The 24,502-nt window shown below is 49.4% G+C and overlaps 2 protein-coding genes across 4 annotated transcripts in view; one reads left to right on the top strand and one right to left on the bottom strand.

The window, feature by feature from the left end:
- The window catches only part of MTTP (microsomal triglyceride transfer protein), a 29,074-nt gene extending 22,290 nt beyond the window's left edge, over positions 1-6,784 (top strand). For all 3 annotated transcript variants that reach the window (XM_040064554.2, XM_040064555.2, XM_040064553.2), the window contains exons 19-21: positions 3,638-3,762; positions 4,135-4,305; positions 5,207-6,784. In XM_040064554.2, the coding sequence (XP_039920488.1) occupies positions 3,638-3,762; positions 4,135-4,305; positions 5,207-5,375 (465 nt within the window). In that variant the 3' untranslated portion in view covers positions 5,376-6,784. The remainder of the gene's footprint in view (positions 1-3,637; positions 3,763-4,134; positions 4,306-5,206) is intronic.
- A 3,369-nt stretch (positions 6,785-10,153) lies between these two features.
- C5H4orf54 (chromosome 5 C4orf54 homolog) lies at positions 10,154-22,561 on the bottom strand. The gene is made up of 2 exons (XM_040065392.2): positions 18,149-22,561; positions 10,154-13,683 (listed from the first exon to the last, which is right to left on the bottom strand). The coding sequence occupies exon 1, from the start codon at positions 22,559-22,561 to the stop codon at positions 18,158-18,160; it is 4,404 nt and encodes a 1,467-aa protein (XP_039921326.1). The 3' UTR covers positions 10,154-13,683; positions 18,149-18,157.
- Between the last annotated feature and the right edge of the window lie 1,941 nt (positions 22,562-24,502).

Genomic DNA, 24,502 nt, shown 5'->3' with positions numbered 1-24,502 from the left:
AATAAAATTACATGAAAATCAACCTAGCACAAAGGTGAGAACAGATCTTCTAGAAAACAAAGTGACGCTGAATAAAAGCAAATCCAACCGAGCTTCCTGTTGAAAACTCATGTTGCTTTCAGCCATGACCTCCCCTCCCACAGTTTCTTGTAATACAGTATTGTCCCATGTGACTACCTGAAGTTTTTCTCTTTGCAAGTTGTCCAGGGACCTTGTGTCCAGTTAGGCAATAACTGTCAGGTGAATGAATCAGATAACTATCCTTCAAAGAGAAATACTGGGAGCTCCAAATTTCAACTGTTTATTTCTAGGCAAAACAAGGAATTGAAATGAGGACTACACAGTTGTTATGCAACTGTCAGCCCAAATGATTTGCTAATTTTGTGCTTAAATAGATTCACATATAAATATAACTGGCTACATAATGTGTTATTGGAGGACTAAGAATCTAAACATCTCTCTCAAAAGTGCAGGGTCAGCACTTGGTTTGATATCTTTGCTCTTCCCAAGCAGGGATCTCCTTAGAATCTGTGGATTTAACAGCTGTACTCAGCTCATGAAACATCTCCAGTCTCAAATTTTACTTTCGGCTTTTCCATTTTAATTCTTGGCAAAAAAAAAAAAAAAAAAAAAAAAAAAAAGCCAAAAGTAGATGATGAGACAATCCACTCTGCTCAAAATTACACAGAAACACCCTCTGCACATGACAGGTTTCCCCATCCAGAACCCAGCTCAGCTCCTTCTAATGGTATTTTAAGTGCAGAGGGCTTCCCAAGTAGTGCCCAAACTGGCTAACTAAAGCTCATTCCAACAGTGCTTTACAGTTCACACGCAGATTATGGGCAAAAACTTTACCATGACCTATTTAACAAACAGACCGCAGAGGTGAGAAAGATAATCATGTCTAGTCCTGAGCATAGGGAGCATTTAGAGAACTAAATATTTCCAACTGCTGTGCATGCACCAAGCTCCAGACATACCCTGGCTGAATCAGCTGGCTGGGCACCCCTAGGGCTCTGCCCGCCAGCAAATTCTCCACCCCTCGTCTTTGGAGAACCTCTCAAAAGTCTGGGGCAGCCAGGGCTGGGTCTGTGTGCCATTTTTAACAATATCAGGGTGCAGTGTTTTTAGCCAGTCACTGTCTCTTTTTGGAAGCCTCGGCAGCAGTGTGTTACCTCCGCACCCCTCAAGGGCAGGAATAGTTTAAAGCCTTGTAAAACACAGCTTCAGGCTGAGCTGCCTTTTGAGCACAGCCCATCTTCCTAAGAATGGTCTTAAAGCTGCGCTCCAACTCAACAGCACAGCCACGTGGTTTTGGCACTTCCATGTGGCGACGGTGTTGTTTGAGGGCTAAGAATAACCAGAAGCTATATTCCTGCTACAAAATAAACAGCTCTCATAAAACTGTTCTCGAGACTCCTAAGTCACCTACATTAAAGTTCAGCAGTGTTAATAGTTCTCCTAGGCAACACACCTGCCAGAAGCCCAGAGAAATTAAATACTGTATTAATAGGTCAGAGAAGCCACTTGCAAGCCAGAGCCCAGTGGAAGGTGGCCAGTTCCCAGAGAAGTGCTTGTTGCAGCCATCTCTGTGTTGCATTACAGTAAGGTTGCATTACAGTGCGGTGCATGAAGACACTTTTTTGTTGAAACATGGCACGTTTCAGCATTTTAAACTGTAAAAATGACTGATTCGGATCTTTTGGATCACATTTTCCACTGCAAATGAGACACAAAGCTTAAAATAGGAAAGGAAAGGAAAATACTTCTCCTGAGGAGGCTGGGTGCCTGTGATTTACACCTCCCATCAGCCTGGATTGGATTTGCACATGAGACGAGGGACAGGGCTGAGCTATAAATAAGGAAATAGATGAGCTAGTAAAACACAAGACAAGTGCTCCGTAACTTCTCTGCTGGTTTCAGTGACAAACACAGCTTAATTCTAGGTAGAATTTAAGTCTTGAACCACGCAGCCTTTGTAAACCCAGCCTACTTTAATATTCTTGGGTGCAATTTGACAATACATCTAAAAATATCTGCTCCTCTGCTTGTGTGTACATGTCTCTGCCAGCACGTATACTGTTACCTCCTCACTCATTAGCAGCTACCCACCAATCCAGTCCCAATTAAAAGCAAAGTAAAATAAAGTAAAACAAGCTTTATGTCCACACCTGAACAGACCAACAAGAGAAGTATTTTATGCCCCAGTGTAGTCAGTATAAAAACCCCCATTGATTTCAGAAAGACCACACTTTCAATCCATGGTTTTAACTTGGGTGAAAATAAGAAATCAGAGCATCATATGACCACACTTGCTGGGGTCATGCTGGATTTATAAGCCACAGCCAGCCCACTGCATTCTTTAAATCTTGAGCCCACTTTAGCATCAACTGACTGCCAAGATGGCTCTGCCAAGCTGGTTCTGTCAAGGAAATAATTTCAAGGATAGTTAACTTACCCTAGAAGGTGAAGTTACCATGTATAGCTACCATAATTATCTGAGTCTTTGATTACAGCCAAATAATTTTAATGTTCTGAACAAAAACCTTCCCCAAAGTTGCTCCTTGCTATAGGGATTAGGAAGTTAGACTGACTCTCTGCTTGCTTCTTTTTTAAATCTTGGGACAGCATTAGTTGGAGCCACTGGGTTACTGAATAGCTAAGAAGAGAATAGAGACTTCTAGGGTGCCTGGACATCAAAAGGGGGAGGAAATTTACATTTCCATGTGTCCTACAAAGATCTGCAACATTACAGGTGCTGAGAATACCACAGGCATAGAAACCTGGGAGCAGGGAGAAAACCATCTGTGAGACTGGAGAAAGTGTCCTGTATGTGAGGCACATGATCAAAATAATAATCTTTTCCCAAATTAATGTTTCTTTTTAAATGGTGAATTAATCCACTAGTTCTTAGGGAAGCAGGACAGCTATATAAAGAGAGCTAGATTGCTAAGCTGGGTGAACCTTAAAATCTTGGCTGTGTGTCAAACCTTAAAAGGAATGAACTGCCATGACCCTGAGCTATATTACCACTTCCGAAATGGACTTTATGGATGTGTTTCCAGCCCAGCCTTACAGGTTTCATGAAGCCATGAGCACATTTGTATTATTTGATAGAAAATGCATTAAATGCAAATTAAGGTGCATTAGCTGGTGGGTTTGGTCACCCAGCCACCAAAGACACAATTCCTGTCATATGGTGGGTTTGGAGCCACTGCACAAGGGGCAGCATCCACCTGCCAGTACAGGTCTGCTCAGGAATGCTGAAGTCACACTGCACTGCACCTGTGTGGGGCTCCCAGCAAGGAGTTTAATCTCATTTAGCTGGACTGCCATCACAGCCTCCGTGGGGCTTATGTGGTAGCTCTTGGAGACATGATATCCCCTGCAGTGTCACTGCAGAAATGATGCCAGCTGGCACACAGGGGAGAGGGGAAGGATGCAAGGTGCCTTGCTGTAGCTTCATCCCATTTTTGAGGGAGAGAGGTGCATCAGGCTGTTTTGTCCATGCTTTCAGAAAATCCCTCTGTTCCTTTTTGTTCCCGCAAAATGGCAAGTGGTGTGAGGGCAGTACCAAAGAGAGTAAGGAAACCTCTGAGGTCTGCAGTCAGTGACCTGTGCTTTCCCATGGCTCCAGGAAATCCAGCTGCAGTCTGGGCCCACGGCCAATGCGGAGTTCATGGGTGGACTGGCCATCGACATCTCTGGAGGGATGGAGTTCAGTCTGTGGTACCGGGAATCCAAAACCAACGTCAAGAACCGGTGAGATACTCCCAGCTCTGGACAGCTTGGGCTTCTGAGCCATGGTAGCACCAATGAGATGAATTTAAGTATAAAAGACCTTGCAGATGAGTGAGAATTAAGCAATTAAATAAATAGAATTAAGTAGTTATGTTTGTGGGAGAATATTTGTACTTCTCTTTTCCTATCCACCTGGATAATACCAGTTCCCACTGGTCTCGTGCGACTTTATGTACCCTTACATGGAGAACAAGCTCCTTTGAGGTTTGAGGGCAGTTTTTATGTATGTATGGTAGAACTATTTGTAATTTAATTTATTCTTTTTTAATGTGTTTTGAAATAATTGTAATGCCTGCGGTTTGTTTTTGTTTTGTTTTGTTTTTTCTTTTGTAGGGTAGCCGTGTTTATAGCTGGTAACACTGAGGTGGATTCCTTCTTCGTAAAATCTGGTATGGAAACCACTCTGGAAACAGAAACAGCCTTGGACTTCATCTCCACGGTGCAGTTTTCACAGTACCCATTTTTGGTCTGTATGCAGATGGACAGAGTGGACACTCCATTCAGGTAAGAACTAAGAGCACACATTTTCTGAGGTGTCCTTCCAGCCAGCTGCTGGAACTTTTGGTTTTCACAGACACAAGACATTAACCACTGAGGCCAAATTTCAGCCTAACACAATGGGGTGCAGTGCAGGCTGCTACACACACTGACCTCTCTGCTAACCCATTCCTCCCTGTCCCTCACCCCTGAGGTTCAGAAATAACCTTTTTGAAGATCACAACTGATAAGCTCTGAATGTGCACTTCAGTGCAATTTTTAAATTTGATTTTGCAACTGAACTAATTTAAGTGGCAGGACAGCAGTGCCCTCAGTTCTGACGGTGTGCAATCAGGCTTTTCCAGCAGTAGTTCTGTATTACGCTGTTGAGAGAGGAAGTGCAAAGCCGTAAATGAGATGAAGTGGAAAGTTTTCTTCATCATCTGCCATTTACTAGTGTCAACAAAAGTATCTGGTGTCTTAAACTGTTGCAGCCATTGTGTTCTATCATACTTTATTAAGGCACCGATTTTCCTGAAAACTAAAGAACTGTGCAATAAGGTTAAAAAGATGCTCTTCAGCAGCCAAAGAATAGTATTTAAATTGGGTTTGTTGGGTTTACTGCTCTCTCCTAATCCCTATTTGCTAAACCCTAAGGAAGATAACATTTGCAGAGCCTATGCCAGATTTCCAGTCAGGTTTTTCTCATCCAAAAGATGGTTAAAAACCTGAGAGGAATCAAACACCTTAAGAATCTTTGGGAAATCCTAAGAAAACGGTGTCTGCTGTTCTGCAGCTGCTAAAACATCTGCTGATTATATCTGCTCCCTGGGGAAGTGCCACCTCAGCTGCGTGCAAGGTGTTTGTAACAGGGTGCAAGCTCTGCCCGACCCTGCTAATGCCAGGGCCCGCTGCTGTGTCTTTGCAGGACTTACATGACCAAGTCTGAGAGCCTGCCCTCTGGCCGGCGCTACACTGCCAGGAGGGGGAAAGCAGCCACCTTGGCCGGGAATGAATTCCCTCTCCACCAGGAAAACTCCAACATGTGCAAGCAGGTGTTCGGCGCCAAGTCTGACTCTTCTGGCGGCTGGTTTTGAAAGCGGGACCCCAGCTCCTGCTTTCCTGAGCCCCTCAATGACTTAGGCCTGCACGTACCTTACCAACGTGGAGTTGAGCTTGCACTGCTGCAGTTAATGGGAAATTTGCCATTGATTTCAACGGGCCAGGATCAAACTCTCAGGGCGTGCGCAGTGTTTACATATTAATCTATATTTAAAACTTTTGTAAAAAAAAAAACCCATCAAAACCCTAAGGCAAATAAAGACCGATTCGGTAGCATTCCACGCACTCCCTTACGGGTGGTGCTCGTTCTTCATTTTTACTTTTTTGTGCCAAAAGCAAAAGTAATCCTTCGTTTTTTCTTTCTTGGGAAATACAAAAGTCTGTGTTTTCGACGTGCAGGAAGAACGTTTATGATGTATAAAGAATGATTATTTATAAATGTGTTTTAAAGTATTTAGGTGTTTTAGGCCTATGACCAATCCCAATTCAAATATCCAAGTACAATTAACATCCAGATAGGAGCATGATTTCCTGCTTACTCAGTATTGCCTGTTTACAAAAAAAGCAGATTTTATTTTACATTATTTTAAAGGATTTTGTGGGGTTTTTTAAGCAGGCAGAACTCAATTATTATTATTTATCTTTTGGAGTTTTTTTATTAACTGCTGTAGTTAAATACAGGTGATAACAGTGTGGGATTATGTTTCCAGAAGGACTTGGAGTTGCCTTAATTCTGTTCTCATTGAAATCAATGGTATAATTTCTGTAGCTACAAGAAGCAGGAGCAGAGTTAAGCCAACGCTGGCTGCTCATCAAGGTTGCCTCCTAAAAATTTGTGTCCCTGTGTGTAATCAAAGCAGGTGCATTTCAAAAAATGAGCACCCCCTAAGACAATTCTGAACTACGAAGAAGGAAAAGATCTTGAAAGAAATAGATTTTGGATGCACAGTCTAGCGAAGCCTGTACCGAGCCAGAACATTTTCTTCTCGGTAAGTTAGGTTTGTATTTCAATGCAAAAATATAATCACTTCTCAGACAAGTCCTCGGATTTAAATTACTTATACACTTCAAGCAGTGTCTTCATAGGATCTGTTTTAAAAAAAAAAAAAAAAAAAAATTTCATCAGCATTGCAGATTAAAAAAGAATATGCCCCATCCCAGCTCAGCTGATCTCTGATCCATCTGATTTAATTTTTCTAGGACAAGGTGGGCAAGTGCTGTTCAAAAAAAAGAAGTATCATTAAAGCCAAGAACAATGTTTATTTTTAAAAAACCCAAACTCAAAAGCAGGCAGGAAAAACTCATAAATTGTCATTAAAAAATTATTACAAGATGAAGAAAAAAATCCAAATTCATTTGTGTTGCAAAAAACCAAGAGTGCAGAAATCTGCAAAAATCAAACTGTCTCTGGGATGAAATAGTCTGTTTGTTGTCTTTCCTGAAAATGCTGGCACATTTCTAGTCAAAGCCTAAATAAAACAGGTAAAAATACAGTGTGAAGAAATTGTTTCCAGTCTTATTGTCTGTTACTTTCTGGGTAGGGAAAGCCTCTCATTGGGGAAGGAATGCTGTTGATTGGGGTAAGAGGAACCATTTTACTCACCTTCACAGCATGAAGCAATAACTTGAGTTGGCACTCACTTGTCCTAATCAGGAGACCTCCAGCTGGATGCACCAGGGGCTGGAGGTGCCTGCCCAAGCCCTCTGCCCAGAGGGAGGCAAGACCCAGGCACTCCTCAGTGTCAATACTGCCCTCAACATCCGCTCACAGTCTGCACCCTCTGTGCTATAGACACTGATACCTCCACTACTGGTTCAGGAACAAACTGAAGACAAGCTTTTGCATTTGTCAGTATTACTTGCTCTTTGTGTCACGCAAAACAAAAGTAAGAGCAGAGCTACTTACTTACTTACTTACTTACTCACCTAGCAGGAGGCAGTCTCCTCCTGCACCCTAAATATAGAAGGTGGACAATGAAATAGCTGCCATCACTATTTTACTTGGAAAGAGTTGAGATATCAACAGATGACACCTCAGCCCCACTCTGCCAGGGCTTGCCTATCAACTTACAACCCAAAATCCGAATAAAAAGTTGTAGATAATTCAATTTATATCTGTAAGACCTTTGTCTGATACCAGCAATCCCACTGCAAGGCTTATCCCTTCTCAATTTTATCAAATTGAAGAACCAGCCTGTAAAGGGAAATTGTGGACCTCCCACAGCTTTGACACTTAAACAGAGCCCCTGGGACCCACACTGCTCCTTCAGAAGTGATACGTGTCTTCATGGATACCCCCCGGCAGCAGATGCTTCCGAAGCTATCCGACCCCAACAGCTGGACATAATGGGGATTCCAGGAGAGGTTTAATCCAGCAGCTGGGTACTGGAAGGCCCTGGCTTCCTTACTTGGGCTCCATAGCTACGGAAACAACAAAAGTAACAAACTTCTAAAAATAAGGTGAAATTAATACATCCCTTGAGCCTGCATTTGAAGGGAAAACACACTTAGAGTTACAAACAAAGCAAATGCTCTAAGCGTTTGTCTGATCAGTGGGGGTTAATCAAGATGTAAAATACATATTTAATAATGGTATTACATATACTTTTAAGTAAACAGCAGTGGTACCAATTAAACAATAATTCATACATGAAGTTTAGAGAAATGAACAAATGCTCAGTCTTTTCTAATTGGAAGCCACAGAAGGAACAGTGCAATGATAATCCAGCTAAGTCCAAAAAGCAACCCACTTGCAATAGAGACTTGGAAACTTTCACCTTCAAGATTCCAGGAGTGCTAATTTTTTAAGAGTATTTTTCATCTACTCTTAAAAAAAATATTCATATATATAGGAATACAATTTTGGTTTGGCAGGCAGATTGCATGTTCTCAACAGCGACAAGCCCGGGGGTCAGCAATTCTGAAATAGGTGCCTTTTTTTTTTTTAAGTTTTTTTTAGCATTATGTTCTATGTTTGGATAGTTTGTTTAGATCTGACATCAGGGGATTAGCTGCTTCTCATTTTACTTTGTTCCTACTCCTTTTGACAATGGAGTTGCACTTTTACCATTTGGGTCTCGCCATTCCTACCAGTTATATTTTAATGACTTTGTAGGAACTTACATGATTTTCTCCAAGGATCCTTGAAAATCCCAGACATTTTCCACCTTTCAGTTTATTTAAGGTATCGTAAGAAATCCTCATACTTTAATTTCAGTGGATTCGTGTGGTGTGAGGCACTTTGTGGCTGAGCAAACGCTGGTTGCAAGACTGGGCCTCTTAGGGGAAGGTTAAAGTTTACGTCTCTCAGTTTATTTACTTTTGGCCTCTCTTTTGTAGAGGTTTCAGCTTAAATTTTCCATCTCTTGTGGGAAAGCATCAGTGCTGTGAAGATCTTGTAACAGAGCTCCACTGAAATCAGGCTCCAGGAGCTCTCCTTCAACAAAAGTAGAGTTCCCAAATTTTCCAGTTCACAACCCCAGGTCCCTTTGCAATTTCAGATTTCTCTGATTTTAACAAAGTGAGCCAAGGCCTTTCTCTCTGCTCTACACACCCACTCTTATTTTGTGTCTGTTTTGGTCGCCCTTTATCTCCTGGTAACCCAGCTTCTGTTCCACTAAGCTGGTGTGGCTGCGCTCTTCCCAGTTCATTCCTCCCTCTTCCCCATTCTTCCTTTCAACATCTGTTCTCATTCCAATCTCAAGTCTTTTGGGGCTGCCACGTGTGTCTCTGTATGGCATCACTGTCCAGACATTAGCAGTGAAACCACCAATGGTATCTGTTGCGGATGCAGTGCTAAGGTACAAATTCCAGCAAATCTGGAAAGAGAGGGAGGGAGAAAGTCACAAACACCGGAGCACTGTTTTACCAGTGAACTTGTGCTTCCAGCAAGGTGGGAAAGTCATATGGCCATGTCTTGGAATGATAAGCAAATTCACAACAGATGTCTTCATATTGTACTGCTTGTAGATAAATGATGAGGTGGGAATCACTTTTCCTTTAAGTATCTTGGGCACATGATTAAAAGGACGGACCATTTTAATGTGCCCCTTACATACTGAAAACTGAGAAGCAAAAGCGTTCTTTAAAACTGCAAAAGTAATAATTCAGTTTTTAAGTCTGCTTTGGGATTTTTTTGGTGTTTAACTCTTGCTTTTTTAAACACTTGGACTTAACAACAGAAACTTTCTCAATCTCCATGACGATAGAAGGAACACACTAAAGCAGCAATTTTTTTTTTCCTAGTAATAGTTCAAGCAATAATGCTATCCACTAATAAACTCATCTTATCTGTGCTTGTATTGCAGTATTAGGCGATGAAAATAACATAGAGAGTGAGCAGAAAAAAGCTACTCACCCCACCAATTGCTCTCTCTGAACACATTACAACAGACAAAGATGCAGTTCTTTGGACACCCAAACCCATACACCAGTCAAAGTTGGTTCACTGAAACTGGGGAGTTCTTTCTTAAATTATACCCTGGGCGGGGGGGGGGGGGAGGAAAAAAAAAAAAGGCAATGCCAACTTCCCTTTGCCCTTTGTCCTAAGAGGAAAGAATAAAGAGAGATCAGGTCAGAAAAAGGCTTTCAGTGCTGGGACAAACTCAGGGAGACTCCGAGTGTGGGGTTTTTGATCTTTCTCTGGTGAAATCCTTTCTTCTGTTGCTGTTTACATGTTGAACCAAGTAATGCTTCTGTTTTCACTTGTTCTGCACAACAGCCAAGGTAACTTTGCAAATATACAACCAAGCAGGACTGCAGGCTTACTTGCAGTGTGTCTTTTACTGAAAAATACATTTTATTTATCATAACAGTCAAGAAAAAAAACACAACAACAACAACAACAAAAAAACAACAACAAAACAAACCCCAACATAATACAAATGCCAGCTCATTCAGTGACAAACTTTGGTACTTAGCGGTTTCAGACAGTCTGTTCTCCCGTGGCTGTGACGCACTGAAGAGTTCCCACTGTGCAATTCCCAGAGCGACTCCGCCGTCCTTCCATCCCAGACCCGCGGCACCCTGCAGTGGGATCACTTCGGCTTTCAGCTGCGCACTTGCCACAGTGTTGTCTCCGTTGAGAGCAGCTCAAAGAGTCCATTTCTCTCCAGTTATACATCTTCTGTTTCTCAATTCTTCCTCCACAGGCAGCAATCATCAACACGATGCGTTCACGGCATTTTCCCCTTTGCCTTACAGCCCACCCCTTTCTCATCAGACATACCACCCACATCCTCTTAACAATCATTATCCTTACTTCACATTTGCACTTTTAAATATCTTTACACCGATAACTAACCCACCTCTTTAAAAATGAGAGGAAAAAGAAAGGGGAGGAAAAAAAGGACGAAATTTTTTAAAAAAGAAATAGGTGAAAAAAAAGCACAAGCCTTTTTGAAGTATGTGTTCTCAGGTTCTTAGGCCACAAGTTAATGGCAATATATAAGCATAAGGAATGACACTTTGGCCATCAACACTAAAGAATAAAGGTAGCATTGAAAGCAGACGAGGGGGGAAAACACCCCACACAACCCATAAATACATTTCAAATAATTCACCAATTGATTCACCAAGGGCTAAATTTGATACTGAGTGAAACCAACCCTGTTGCAAAAGAACAGAACAACATCCTGGTGCATCACTCCAGTCCCGCTCAAACTTTTAATTGGAACCTGACCTAAAATGCACGGGCAGTTGGCTGGTGCAGCCCTCAGACCCTGACAGCAGGGCTGGGAGGGAACTTGAGTGGGGCACAGGATTTTGCCTTGCTTTGCACGTGGGGTGAATTTCAGCTGTAACATACTATGACTGCACCGTGAAACATATAATACTAGCAGCTTGCGAGCCCTGACTTGGAGGGCTTGACTCTAATCCAAGATATGTGGTTACACATCACCCCATCCACTGGAGAAATTCACCACTGGGTATACGTGGAGGAGCACCATATTACCAGAGTTTTTTTCTGGTGACCTTTTGTGGCGTTATCTGCTGGGTCTGGCTTGACTCAAGCCCAGAGCTCGGGTTCTGTAAAGTGAAGGTTCTGGTGCTCAGGTCTGCAAGGCACTCAGCACTCTGGGATGAGTTCAGCAAAGCTTTGCACAGATGGCTGAAGGAAAAAATCCTTCCACTGAAGTCCCCAGGAATCTGCTCAGATATCTGAAGTTGGAGATACATGCTTTGCTGGGTTTGTGAAGCGAAGCACCTTGCAAAACTGACCCCTTGATGCAAACAAGAAGTCTTTTTAGTAACAGACAAAATCAAGTAAACACTGTTTGACATTAGGATTGACACATTTCACTGAAGTAATCTCCCCTGAGAAAATAAATAGCTGTTGGTATTCCCTCATTTCATTGCTTTCATCTCCACAGGCAGTGAAAAAAATAAAAAAACCAAACAAACCTGCAAATTTTTCCTCCAACAAATACATGTTGAAATCCTGGGCACTTGTTTTCTATGCTTTTTTTTTTTTTTTTTTTTTTTTTTTTTCCCTTTCAAGTACACCGGGTGAAACTGTAAACCTGAGGTTGTGTGTGCAAACCTATATCTTGTAAACTGCAACGTGAAACTCCACTCCGAGCACCGATACTGGAAAAGGTAGGACAGGAACATTTTGGAACAGGGATGCTAGTATTATACCAAATGTCCTGCAACGTGTGTGTCACAGGGAATCATCTACTCTGGTACCTGCACTGTCCTGCAGTCCCAAGTACTGTTCTGTTCAACACTGATACTCTAATCACAACACCTACGGATTTATCAGTCAGGAGAAAGGTGGAGAAGCATTCATCTCCTTTAAGAGGCAGTCAGCTCCTATCCGAGTGGGAAGTTAAAGTTTGTAATGCAGAATGTACAGCTGAAGAGCACAGGGATTAGCCCTTACATGATGTGTGCTCTAGCTGGGCACACCAAGCTCTTTAGAAAGGGTTAGAATATTCACTGGATTTCCACAGTGATGAAAATGAGTGAGAAATCACTCGCTATCTGCGCACCTGTAGTGCATTTCATCCTGAGGTTGTGCCTGTAAACAAATAAATTGCATTGAAATACGATCTCACACAATGGCTAAAGGCAGTTCTACCTGAGTTTTCTGCACCCTGTGAGTTACCTGGGAAAATGAAAACCCAGGGCTTCTTTTAAAAACGGGAAACACTGAAACTTCCCTAGCTGCAGGAAACCTCAAGAACAGGTGGAAGAAAATCCTGCCTGTGGGCAAATGCCTAAAGACTTTGGGGTTTGCATTTAGACTTTAAAATTATGATCTGTTACCTCAAGAAAGTTTTCTGTTCTATAATTTAGGTTTGCCCTTACATTTATTTGCTTCCCAAAGTGCCTCACTTAACCAAAATTTTGGGCAGTGAAAATACTATTAAATTTAAGTTTTACTGTCATAATTATCTTTTCCTGAGACAAACTTGTTGCTGGCAGTAAAACAATCAATTTGAGCAGAGTTGGACATATAAATCACTGCACTGCCAGTAATCTTATTGTATATTTACTCGTTCAAAAGGTAAATATTTTCTTACCAAATTGTAATAACAATTTGGTAAACCTGATAAACCTGTCAAACAGCTAAAGAAACAACTATGCAGTACTGGATCTGTAACATTTAGGAATTCCTCTGCCAGGGCAGTGATTAGGATTATGTTTTCAACAATGTTGCAATTTAAGAAGGAATAGACTGCAGTCTTAGAGAAAAAGAAATGCTGTTCTCTCCTTTAGAACCAGGATTTTAAAATATTACATTCAATTTCTGGTTTCCCAGTATTTAAACCCTGTCATAATTAAGGCAACTTGTGATATTCAACACAGTACAGAGGAGCAAACAAAAAAATGAAAGCAATCAAATGTGTTTTCTGACATTTACAGAGTATGGAGGACCCTCCTTTACTGCAACAGGAGAGAGCTGAGGGCTTTCTTTCATTTTTGAAGAGCTGCAGGGCTGCACTGGATATCACAACACATTCTTGGGACCTGAATGAAGCTGTGTGGTGATCCACACTGAAACACTGCTGCATTTACACCCTGCATTTTACAAACAGCTGTAGTGGCATCGCTACCATTACCTACCGGCACAGAGACAACGCCTAAAGCCTGCAGAGCTGCTTCAGTACAAAAAGAACTTTGCACAAAATAATGCAGTAATTTAGTGTTGCTCACATAATTAAATGTAGGCATACTCCAAAACAGGGGGGCACTTAGGAGAAAACAAGAAACTTCCACGCTTGTTTTGTACGATGAAGCAAAAAAATTGAGAAAACTGTAGAAGCAGTTTTTAGAATTAATGTTGAAGGGTTACCAAGTGTATTTCAAATTAAAGAAGCATAATTCTTCTTCCTTTCCCTGTGGAAAAAACAAACAAACAAAACCAGAAAATCATCATTAATATAGATTGTTAGAGAGCCGCCACAACAATCTGAACACTCTTCACTCCTCTGGAGATGTGCATAGACACCTCCTTTGTCCTCACACTATTCTTGCTCCTCATTTCCTAAGCTACTGCTCACAGTCAGACAAGGGCACCCAACTTTTTAAACTGAGTCAATTGTTGGGCTGCCCTGGATTTTTGAGTAGAACCCATCCTTGCTGCTCCAGGTGTGCAACATGCTGTGCCTTCCAAGCCCACGGCTCCCAGCAGACAGGTCCTGGGGAAGCCCACGGACACACGGGGAAAGAGGGCGACGTGACCTGTGCGGGGTTTAAGCGATCCATCCGCTCAGTTAAAGACCTGGGCGCTCTCCTTACCAACACAGCGTCCAGCATGGAACGCATCGGCAAAAGGGAACAAACCACACCCACGTGCCCTGAGACCTGTGGAGTTAACACTTAGATACTGGCTCAGGAAATCATCCTGGGCAGGAGGGGTCGTTAAGGGCACCACGAACTTTTATTGGTACCAAGGCTCTGAGCTATTGAAATGCTTCCTAAGTAGCCACAGTTTTGAACACAAGGTCATGCTTATTTCCATTTGTAGACTGATTTACTAGATCAAATGTTAGAGCTTGTTTGGTTCTTGGAATATTCCAGTATTCCCCACAAAGACTGGATAAATGCTTTACTAAATTCTCAGCGTAAGTATATCCTATGTACTACGTGTTACGCTGTAAGTTGACTTCTTGACTTAGTAATGTAGAACATACATCCTGCTGAACAAGAAACAACTAAAACTAAACTTAAAAATACCAATTTATGAGGCATTAAAATCATTTTTATATGCTATCCACACAAAATTAATTTTTAAAGGCAGGCATAGATTATGTGATAGCAGTTAGGAAGAAAACACAACTAGTAAGTATATTTGCGTATGTATTCCTGTAGCTGTAAGGTGTTTATGTTCATGGTTTAAACAGAACAATGAAAAACACCCTTCTAATATTGGCAGTACAATTTACTACAGTTGCTTTCTACTTTGCTACCTGTTCTTTTCTCCTTTATTTAGCCAAAACGAGACAATCAAGTTAAAAACACATTTTCATTCACTCATGCTGGGAATGAGCTCCTGTCAGGCAGTTCACTCTCTGCATGCTGGCTCTGTCTAGGCCTGGATGCAAGTTTATTTGAACTGAAAATTAGCATCAAGGAAGAAGTGCAGCAGGCAAGGACGATGTTGCTCAAGCTCCCCATTTACTGTGAGTGAAGAAGAGGAGGGAGAGAAGCAATCTCATGATATCACTCACATATTTTCCACTATTTTCTGCGTACCAAAAACTTAAGAATAGTTCAGAAATGACAGCTTGGATTTTGTCAGATCACAAATTGATGGGGTCCATTTCATCCCAATGATTATGCAGAAAAGAAGAGCATCAGATGCAAAGGGAAGTGCTGGAAGAGCAGCAGATGTGCAGAGGATTTGGTGTCAACCTGCCACGGGCATCACACCGTCACCAGAACTTCAAGTCACACTGACCTCCCACAGGTGCCAGTGACCAAGAAGGAGCAGTCCTTAACACCGTGATACAGTTTGTGAATGAAGATGTGAAAGAAACAGAGCAAAGAAGGGAAGAAGATAATATGTGCAGTGCAGAAAGGAATTCAGGAGTGGAGAAAAAGAGATTCATTCAGCTCATTTTGCCTAGTAAAAATAAAAAGGGACCTGAAAGGATAGTTCTATATTCAACTCTCACACTCAAAGGATGAAATCTGCCTGGTTTAAAATCCATTTTAGGATCTGCACAGCATTGCTGCTATCAGAAAACAAAACAAAACAACGAATCAAAATAAACCCCAAACAAACAAACAAACAAAAACCCCAAAACAAACAAACAAAAAACCCCACAACAACCCACAAAAAAACCCCCCACAACCAAAACAAAAAACCAAACGAAAACAAAGCAACAAAACAAAACAACAAAAAACCCCCATGGTCTGGCGTGAAAGCAACAAACTGGAATTTAAAAAGTTAACAAAAGTTCATCCTTAGATTCACATGAAATTATACTGCTGTTCTTGTTAGGGGAAAAACACCACACTGAGCAAAAAAATGCTTTTCATTAGGAATGGAATAACAAATGATAGAGGAAAGTAATGGAAAACAAAAGACAGAGTAGATATTAAAAGAGAGAAGAAGAGGAAAAATTACCCAGAGGCACATCAAAGTTATGTAGGTGAATGAAAATAACACGAAGAAGAAATAAGAAGAAGGCTACAGATGTGATTCCCCTCTGGCATATGCCTAATTTTCCACTGAGAGGTAAGATACAGGGATAACCAAAGTCTAATGACAAGATAAACACATCCTGCAGCATGCAGTTAAAATTATTCATTTTAAGACTGCCAGAACAGGTCAAGGACAAAAAGCACATCCATAGTCCAGCAGGAGAACACTTCCCTCAGCAGGTCTGAGACAGCCCAGAGGGGACATCCCTGTCTGTATCAGAGAACGAGCGCCTTGGCACGATCAAAGATTGAAAGGATGGTAAAATTAAACTAAAGCCTGCACACTGCTGAATGACCTTCTGTACTGAGTAGGCACATTTTGCATCACCAGTGTCTCAGGGCAGCTTGCACGCAGTTTTGCAGTGGTAGAGCTCTGACACAGCACAGCAAAGCTGAGCTTCTCTTTTAACTTCACCAGTGAGAAAGAGCAATTTGGTGAGAGTATCACCTGCCTCACCAGGCACTGAAGGCAAGCCAAACACATAATAACAGGATAACCCTCTGGGAACTGAGGGGCAGGGCACACCAGGAAATATGGTGGGTTTCACTTTTAAAGAGTGACAAAAGAAAAGCTGGAGGTTTTTGTTTAAACAGGTACTGTTACAAATACATCTACTATATACTCCACCTTTTCAAAAACATCAAGTCTCTAACCTGAAATCAACACGTTCCTTCTGCTAGCAGCCTCAATTCAGCCTCCAGACCAAATGGAAAACAACGAACTACTTTTTGCCATTTCATCTAGGTTCTGTGACTTTACTGGCAAGATGAGCTCAAGTAGCGCAGCGGAGCTCAGGTTAAACTGGCGTGTTGTCTGTCCTGAGAGACCCACAAGGGCCAATGAAAACAACTTCATCCACAGCCCGGATAAAAGAATGGGACTCTCAAGATAAAATAATTACAAGCAGAGAAGTAAGTACATAAATCACATCGATAAGGTTTCATTCAACAAATAATCTACTGTGTAGTAGGTGATTAAAAAAAAAAAATTAAAGCAAAATAAATAACCCAAGTGCTGGAAAACAAAATTTACCCTCAAGCATGCAACAGGACAAAGCTCAGCACAAACTGGTGACAAATCCAAACTTCTGACTGTTGCCACTCTCCCACTCTTTCTCTCTGCCTTTTCATATATACCAAAAAACCAACTCTGTGAGTTCTTGGTAAGCCACAGAAGATTTGGCAGCTCTGCCTAATACTGCACGTGTTAAAGATGAGCCGTGCATTCCAATGCAAGAGGCAGGAGCAGTGACACCAGTCCTGAAGGCAATTCTGTAATATTTCAGCTCTTTTACAGTGAAATGTCATCGTTCCTTGGTTATTTTGCAGAGGAGACACTGCACCATGCTGATTTCAGTGCATGCTGTATGCCCAGTCCTGTGTCCTCCTCCTTGCCCCAGGATGGGTACTCAGTGCCCCTGCACGCACATCCCTGAATTTTGGAGGCTTTGGGGTTACAGCCCCAGGTAGCTGGACACAGTCAGGACTCTGGCACTCCCAGCTCAGAGGTGCTGTGTAAAACTGTGCTTTGCAGCAGTGCCGGGGGAGCCCTCCTGCAGCACAGGCAGCTGTGGGCACCTCTCCCCTGCCAGCAGCTCCGTGGCTCCAGGAGAGCACACCTGGGACTGCTCCATGCATCCCGCTCCCTCACCCCACTAACGGGAAGGGCCCAAAATGAGGGTTTGCTTCCATCAGACCCCTCTCCCACTCTTCCTGAGGTTGGGGAGAAACAGGTTCAGGGGAAAGAGAGAGGTGCTCACCTCCCCTGGGGAGGAAGAGCTGAGAGGTGAGACAAGAGGAGGATGTGATGCCAAGGTGAAGGGGCTCTATCGTGGCTTGCAAGATGGGTCCAGATGATAGATCCAGAGATGCCCAACCACACCGCCATCCCCGGGAGGTGCCCCAGCCATGGGGCTGCACAAATGCAGGCCGTGTGATGAGCAGCTACAGCGTGCTTCTCTGCCAAAAAAGAAGCTCCAAGGAATGCTGAACTGCACCAAGGGGTGTGCCTAACCTTTCTATATTTTACACCCTGGCGAGGGGCCCTCCGCGGACCCCCTCTCCCCTGAGGAGAAGCCGTGGCACCGCTGTCATTTGGCCACTAACCCGGTCCGCCCCGACCCGCCACCGGCGACTGCCGTGCCCGACTCACCCTCGCTCTTCACCGGTGCTCCACCACAAAGCGCATGGTGGTGCCGTCGAAGGAGGGCGGCGCGACGATCCGGGGGCCGGTGGCCGGCGCCGTGATGCTGATCACCGGCTTCGCCTCGGCTGCCCCGTGCCGCGGCGGCGGCGGGCCCTTGCCGGTGGCCACGTAGTAGGGGCTCTCGGCAAAAGCCGCCTCCGGCGCGGCGGGGCTGCCGGGCTCCGCCGGGGCGCCGGCGTCGCTGCCCGGGTGGGACAGCGGGCGCTGCAGGGCTCCGGCGGGCAGCACGGCGGCGGCGGGCAGGAGCCCGGGGTAGAGCATGTACGCGGCGCCGTAGGCGCCGGCATTGAGGGCGAGGGGCGACAGAGGCAGCGGGACGGGAGCGACGGCCGGCTGCTGGGGCACCGGCACCTCCACGTACTGCCCGGTCTCGGGGTCGAAGAGGCGCCGCTTGAGGGGCTGCTGCACAGGCGCGTCCACCAGGTAGTACTGCCCGGTGCTCACGTCCAGCAGCACCTTGCGCTGCGTCTGCGGGAAGGGCTCGGCCGCTGCGGCCGCGGGGGGCACGGAGGGCGAGAAGCAGAGCAGCGGCGGCGGCGCGGCGCCGGGCAGGGCGGCGAAGGGCAGCGGCGGGCGGTACAGGGCGGCGGGCGGACCCTCGGCGGGCGGCGGGGCGGCGGCGGGGGTCTCCTCGGCCGGCGGGGGTCCGGGCGGAGGTCTGGGGCCGCCGGGGGGCTTGGCCGTGCCGAAGGGCTGCAGGCCGCACAGCGCCGCCGCCGCCGGGCTGGGGCGGACGCCGCCTCCCGCCGCCGCCCCCGGGGACGGGGGGGAGCCGGGCTCGGCGGGCGCCTTCAGCGGCAGGGACAGATAGTTCCCGCAGTCGGGGCCGCGCTCCGCATCGCCGCCGCCGCCGCCCGCGGGCAGCCGAGGGGAGCGCGGCGGTGCCGGGCCCCGCGGGCCCTCGGAGGGAGCCTTGGCCGGCGCGGGGGCCGCGGCTCCGCCCGCCCCGCGCAGCGTCAGGAGGGCGCGGGGGGCGGCGGGGGGCTCGGCGCGGGGCGCCGGCGGGCCGCGCTGCCGCTGCCGGGCCAGGCTCTCGAAGGCGGCCGCCTTGGCCGAGACCTTGTCGGCGGCGCTGTTGGAGAGGCGGCGGGGCAGCCGCTCGCCGCTCGGCCCCTTGCCCGACGACTCCTCCGCCTTGTCCGCCGGCGGCGGCGGGGGCGGAGCGGCAGCGGGTCGGGACCCGGCGTCCCGCTCCTGGCTGGCGATAAGGGACAGGACGTGGCTGTCGGTGATGGGGAGAGGGTCGCTCTTGCGCTTCCACTCGCGCTTGTTGAAGCTGTAGAGCTCCTCCATGCTCCGCACCGCCGCCGTCAGCTTCTCCAGCGCGTTCTGCACCGGAGCCGCCTTGCTCTCCTCCCGCGGGTCCTCCTCCGGTCCCCGGCCCCTCTCGGCGGGCGGCGGCGGCGGGGGCTGGTGCCGCCAGGGCGCGGAGGATTTGGAGACGATCTTGAGCACGGCCGGCTGGCGAGCATCGCTCTTATTGGGGGCGATGGTGGCCACCGGCAGCCTGCCCGAGGTGCGGTGCACCAGGACGGTGCCCTCCGGGGGGCAGGCGGGCGCCCTGCCCGCCGCCTTGGCCCCCGCCTCGGTGGGCTTGGTGCCGGCGTGGCCGACCGCCTGGCAGGTGATGACCACGGGGGAGAGCGACCGGGGGACACCGGCGATGACCAGCTGCTGCCGGGGCTTCAGCTCCGCGCCGCCTTGCTCGGAGGCGCCGCTGCCCTTGTCGCTGCTGTTATCCCCCGAGTCAGCGCTGTAGGAGCTCTTGATGAGCTTCCGCACGTCCCGCACCTGGTGGAGGATCCCCTGGGCTCTGTATTTGCTGTCCCTCACGTCGCGCACCAGGAACTGCGGCACTTTGTCGGGGCCGTCGCCGGCCTTGAGAGGCTTGAGCGGCTGCCCCTTGCCCTCCTCCGGCGGCCGGCCCGCGATCTGCGGCGTCAGCAGCTGGGCGATGCTGAAAGCGGCGTCCCGGGGCTGCTGCACGCTGCCCAGGCTGATCTTGATCTCGGGGGCTTTGGGCTTGGCGGCGGGGGGCGAGACGGCGGCGCCGGCGGCGGGCGAGGAGACGGCGGCGGCCGCGGCGGAGCACTTGGTCGCCCTCTTGCCGGGTTCCTTCTCCCGAGGGGTGTGCTGAATGGCGGGGACGAACAGGCGGGACATCTTGGTGGGCTTGCCGGCAGAGATCTCGCCCAAGTCGGCTCGCCAGTCCTGCTTGGGAGAGAGTTTCAGCTTACCGACGGGCGCCCTCTCCTCCTTCCTTTCTGCCTCCCGCTCCTTCCAGGACCTGAAGGCGCTGTTCTGGCTGCGGAGGAAGGTGGCCTTGATGGCCTCCGAGGCGCTGCGCTTCACCTCGCACGGCTCCTCCGCCAGCGCCCGGTCCAGGCTGCGGTTCCCCTCGCGGGGCGTCGACGCCTTGGAGGCCGGAGAGCGGCCCCCGCCGCCCTCGCCCGCATCCTCCGCCGGCGCCGCGGCGCAGTCCGAGCCGCCCTCCGAGTGCCGGGAGCTCTGCCGCTGCACGCCGCCCTCCCGCTGCCGCTCCCGCTCCCGGCCGGCGCTGCCGCCGCCGGGTTCCGGCTCCCGGCCCGCGCCCGGCCCGGTGTAGGAGGTGTCGGTGATCTCGCCCCGCTCCATCTTGAACTCGTGCTCCAGCTGCATCTTCTTGGAGATGACGTTTTTGAGGAGGCTGGAGGCGAACCTGGACTTCTTGCTGGACCCCTTCCCGCCGCCCTCCGCCGCCGGCGGCTCCCCGGCCTCGGCGGCGTCGCCGAGGTCCAGCAGGGTCACCACCCTGGAGCCCGCCCGCAGCCGCCGCGGCGTTTCGACGTGCGCGATCTCCCCGTCGAGCTTGCTGACCACGAACTCAAGGGCTTTGCTCTGCGAGCGGCCGGAGCGCAGCAGGCCGGGCTCGGCTCTCGGCCCCAGACCGCCGCACTTGAGGTCCAGGTAGGTGGACCAGCGGTTGATGCCCAGGGCGTTGTCGGACAGGGAGGCGGAGGAGGCGCGGGAGCCGGGGCCGAGGGTGTCGAAATAGGGGTACGCCAGGCTGCGGAAAGCCCTGGCCGTAAGGTTTCGCACCTCCTTGTCGGCATCGTCCAGCTCGCTGACGGCGCTGGAGGCGCCGCTCGAGTGCTCCCCTGCCCTGGCGGCCCCGCACCGCGTCTGCAGCCGCGCGGGCACCGCGATGAACTTTTTCGCGTGGTCGCGGAGCGCATCCTGTTTTAAACTCGCGCTGAGGTCGGGAGCCGCGGCGACGCGGAGACTCATGTCGCCTTCATGCTTGGCAGCGTAAACGGTGTTTTGCTTTCCGTGCACGTTGCTAGACTCATTTATAGCCCGGGAAGCGGCTTTGATTGATAGGAGAAGCTGGGCGCCCGGGCTCCCGGCGGGGCGGCCGGGCTGCTTGGACCGGCTTTCCCCCGAGCTGGCGCGCTTGTCCCCGCCGGGGGTGTCGTGTTCGGAGGTAAGGCTGACGATCTCGGTGCTGCTGGTGTTGTCGATGCTGTCCGTCTGGTTGTTGGGGTCGCTGGTGGTCGTGCTGAGGTAGCAGCTGTTCTCCTCCTCCTCCGTCAGCGTGTCCGCCGGGGTCTCGTCGCTCCCGAAGGAGGCGTAGTCAACGAAGGAGTAGATCACGTTGTTATCCTCGAAGTCCCAGCGGGCGGCCAGCCCCGCGTCGAAGTCCATGTCGTGGTCCACCTCGCTGAGCTGGATCTCCTGCGTGCTGATATAGTGCGCCTCGTCGCGGCCGCCGCCGGGAGGGGTGCCCGGGGGGGCGCCGGGGGGAGTCGCCTTGCGCCCCGCGACCTCATCCTCCACTTCGCTCTCGTAGCCGAAGGAGGACGAGGAGGTTTTGCCCTCCGTCGATACCGGGTCGCCCATCGCGGGAGAGCCGTCCGCCTTGGTCGCGGGCGAAGGGCAGGAGGAGGAGGAGGACTCCGGGCAGCCCCCCGCCTCCGGCGTCCCGCCGCTCCCCGCCGCTTCCACGGGGCCGGGGCCGGCGTCAGCGCCGCATTCCGCCGCCGCCCGGGAAGGAGGGCGATCCCGCCCGCGGTCCAAGGATGCTGGCCCCTCTCCTTCCCCCGGGGGTCCGCCGCTCGCCGAGTCGCCATCCCGGCTCCCACCGGCTCCTCCGTCCGGTGCGGTCCCGGCCGCTCCCTCCGCGCCGCCGGCCGGGGCCGGTTCGGGCTTCTGGCGGCTCTCCTCCGGCCCCTGCGGCGAGCCGCGGATCTCCACGTACGCCGCCTCCTCCTCCTCCCGGCCGGGCGCCTCCGGGCCGGGGTTCGGGCTCGGGTCCCGTTCCGCCGCCGCGCCCTCCGGGCCGGCTCGGGGGCCGGCGGGCCGCTGGCCGGGCGCGTCCATGCCGGGGCCGTCGGGGCGCGGCAGTGGCCCGCGGGGGCGGGCAGGCACGTGCCGGTGGGACGGGGGGGCAGCGGCCGCCCACGCCCTGCCCGCCCTTCTCCTCCTTGCCCTCCCCTCCCCTCCTCTCCCCTCCCCTCTCGTCCCCTCCTCCGCCCGGCGCGCCGGCTCCCGGCCCGGGCGGGCATCGCCGCCGGGGGGCGGAGGGGTCGGGCCGGGCTCAGTTGCCCCCGCGGCGCTGGGCAGGCAGTCCGGCCACCGCGGGGAAGCCGGCCCCGCGCATCCCGGGACGGGCCAGGGTCCTACGGGCTTTCCGAGGTGGTCTCGGCTTGGGTGGCCCCGGGCGCGGACTGTACATAGAGCCGGCGTCGCTCAGACCGGCTGGCCGAAATCCTATTTTAAACATCTGCGTTTGCCGGAATAAAGGCGCCCGGACAACCTTTGGAAAGAGAGAGCCTCCCATGCCTGCAAAGATGCTGCCGCTGCCCAGCTCCCCGCGGAGCCGGCGGCACCGGCTGCAGGAGGCAGCTCCCAGGGCTCCGGGTGAGCCCACTGCGTGTCGACAGCAAGTGCGCCCTCGTTCTACTCGCGGCAGTGCCCAAACAGCTATCTTCTTCCCTAAACTATCCCCCTGCAACCTGTGTCCCTATTTTCAGGAGGTGTGGCGGCATAGGGACACCCTATGATGGCCCTGCACCTTTGCAGAAGTCCAGAGAGCCTCTGGTCTCCCAAGAAATCTTTCTCTTTCCAAGAAATGTCAGTTTAGACACAACCAGCACCTAAGACCTATTAATAGGCATTTCTATGGCTTGCCTGACCTTTGGTGGCTGAGAGCCTTACTGAGCGGTCCCCAAGATGACAAACCAAAAATCAGTCCAGCACCACGGGAGTTTTGAAAAGGCAGGCTGTTAAACACGGAGGGGGAGAAACAAAGGGAAGCGAGCAATGCTGAGGAGCAGCCCTCAGCTATACAATGCAGGTAACGTCCTAAATTCGCAGCTTAAAAAACAACATCCCAAATTTACAGTACCTGAACACTTAGGTGAGCAAGTTGGCATTGGACTGGTAACACCGAGCTGAGGTGGGGGAGAGTTGTGGAAATCCCTAAAGCGATTACCAGAATCCAGGGCCTTACAGCTGCGTGCACTGACATGGTGTGCAGCTCTGCCAGGGGTGCCACAGGAATAGAGGAGACAAGACGCAGAGTGACGCCATCCCAGAAGCCTTCCCAACACTGTCCATGTCAGAACAAGGGTTTCCCAGTGCTCCCAGCTCCTCATCCCACCCTGTAGCCAGGCTGCTGTGCTGCCATCCTCCCCACAGGCTTGCACTATTCCTGTTACCTCCAGGAAAAATGACCTGCCTTCTTTACTGAACCCAAGTGGAGCCTTGTGAGGCTCCCTGCAGCAATAGCCTGCTTCAGATAAGGGTCTCTGCTGCCTGGAGGAAAACAAGCGATGTGGCTCCAGTCTTTAGTACTCTACATAGACACATGGGCGTTTCTTAGGCTGTAGATGGACAGGATGGAAAGTATTGCTGAGGCACCACGTGATGTTTTAACAGAAAGACACATCCTCCAAACCTGGAGGGTTTGGAGCAAGTCAGGTCATGTGCAGTGAGGCTCTCCCCAGGCAGCAGGGATAACTGATTTCCATCCTTCCTGAGTCTGTCCTGCCTCCAGTGTGCTGTTAAATGAGAAGCTGGGCAGCAGCTTTTAGGAGTACTTGACTTCCTCAGCCTTAATCTTAGCCCAAGTTTCTGTAGCTTCAACTCCCCATGTACACACGAGGGCTGCAGTTCTCCACAGAGCTGTGGTAAATGGCATCCTCATCCCTAAACAACTTCCCTGGGTTTTGTGTCCCACCCACACTTGTTACAGGCTTGCCCCTCTGTCTTGAGCAACCACAATAAAATCATGACATAACTAGAGAAAGACAGTATTTT

This window comes from Hirundo rustica, chromosome 5 (assembly GCF_015227805.2).
Source record: "Hirundo rustica isolate bHirRus1 chromosome 5, bHirRus1.pri.v3, whole genome shotgun sequence".
In the NCBI taxonomy this organism is placed as follows: Eukaryota; Metazoa; Chordata; class Aves; order Passeriformes; family Hirundinidae; genus Hirundo; species Hirundo rustica.
This window is presented reverse-complemented; position numbering and strand designations above follow the sequence as displayed.

What these genes read in the sequence shown, in the direction of transcription:
- C5H4orf54 (XM_040065392.2), bottom strand. Translation starts at nt 22,561, where the DNA reads ATGGACGCGCCCGGCCAGCGGCCCGCCGGCCCCCGAGCCGGCCCGGAG.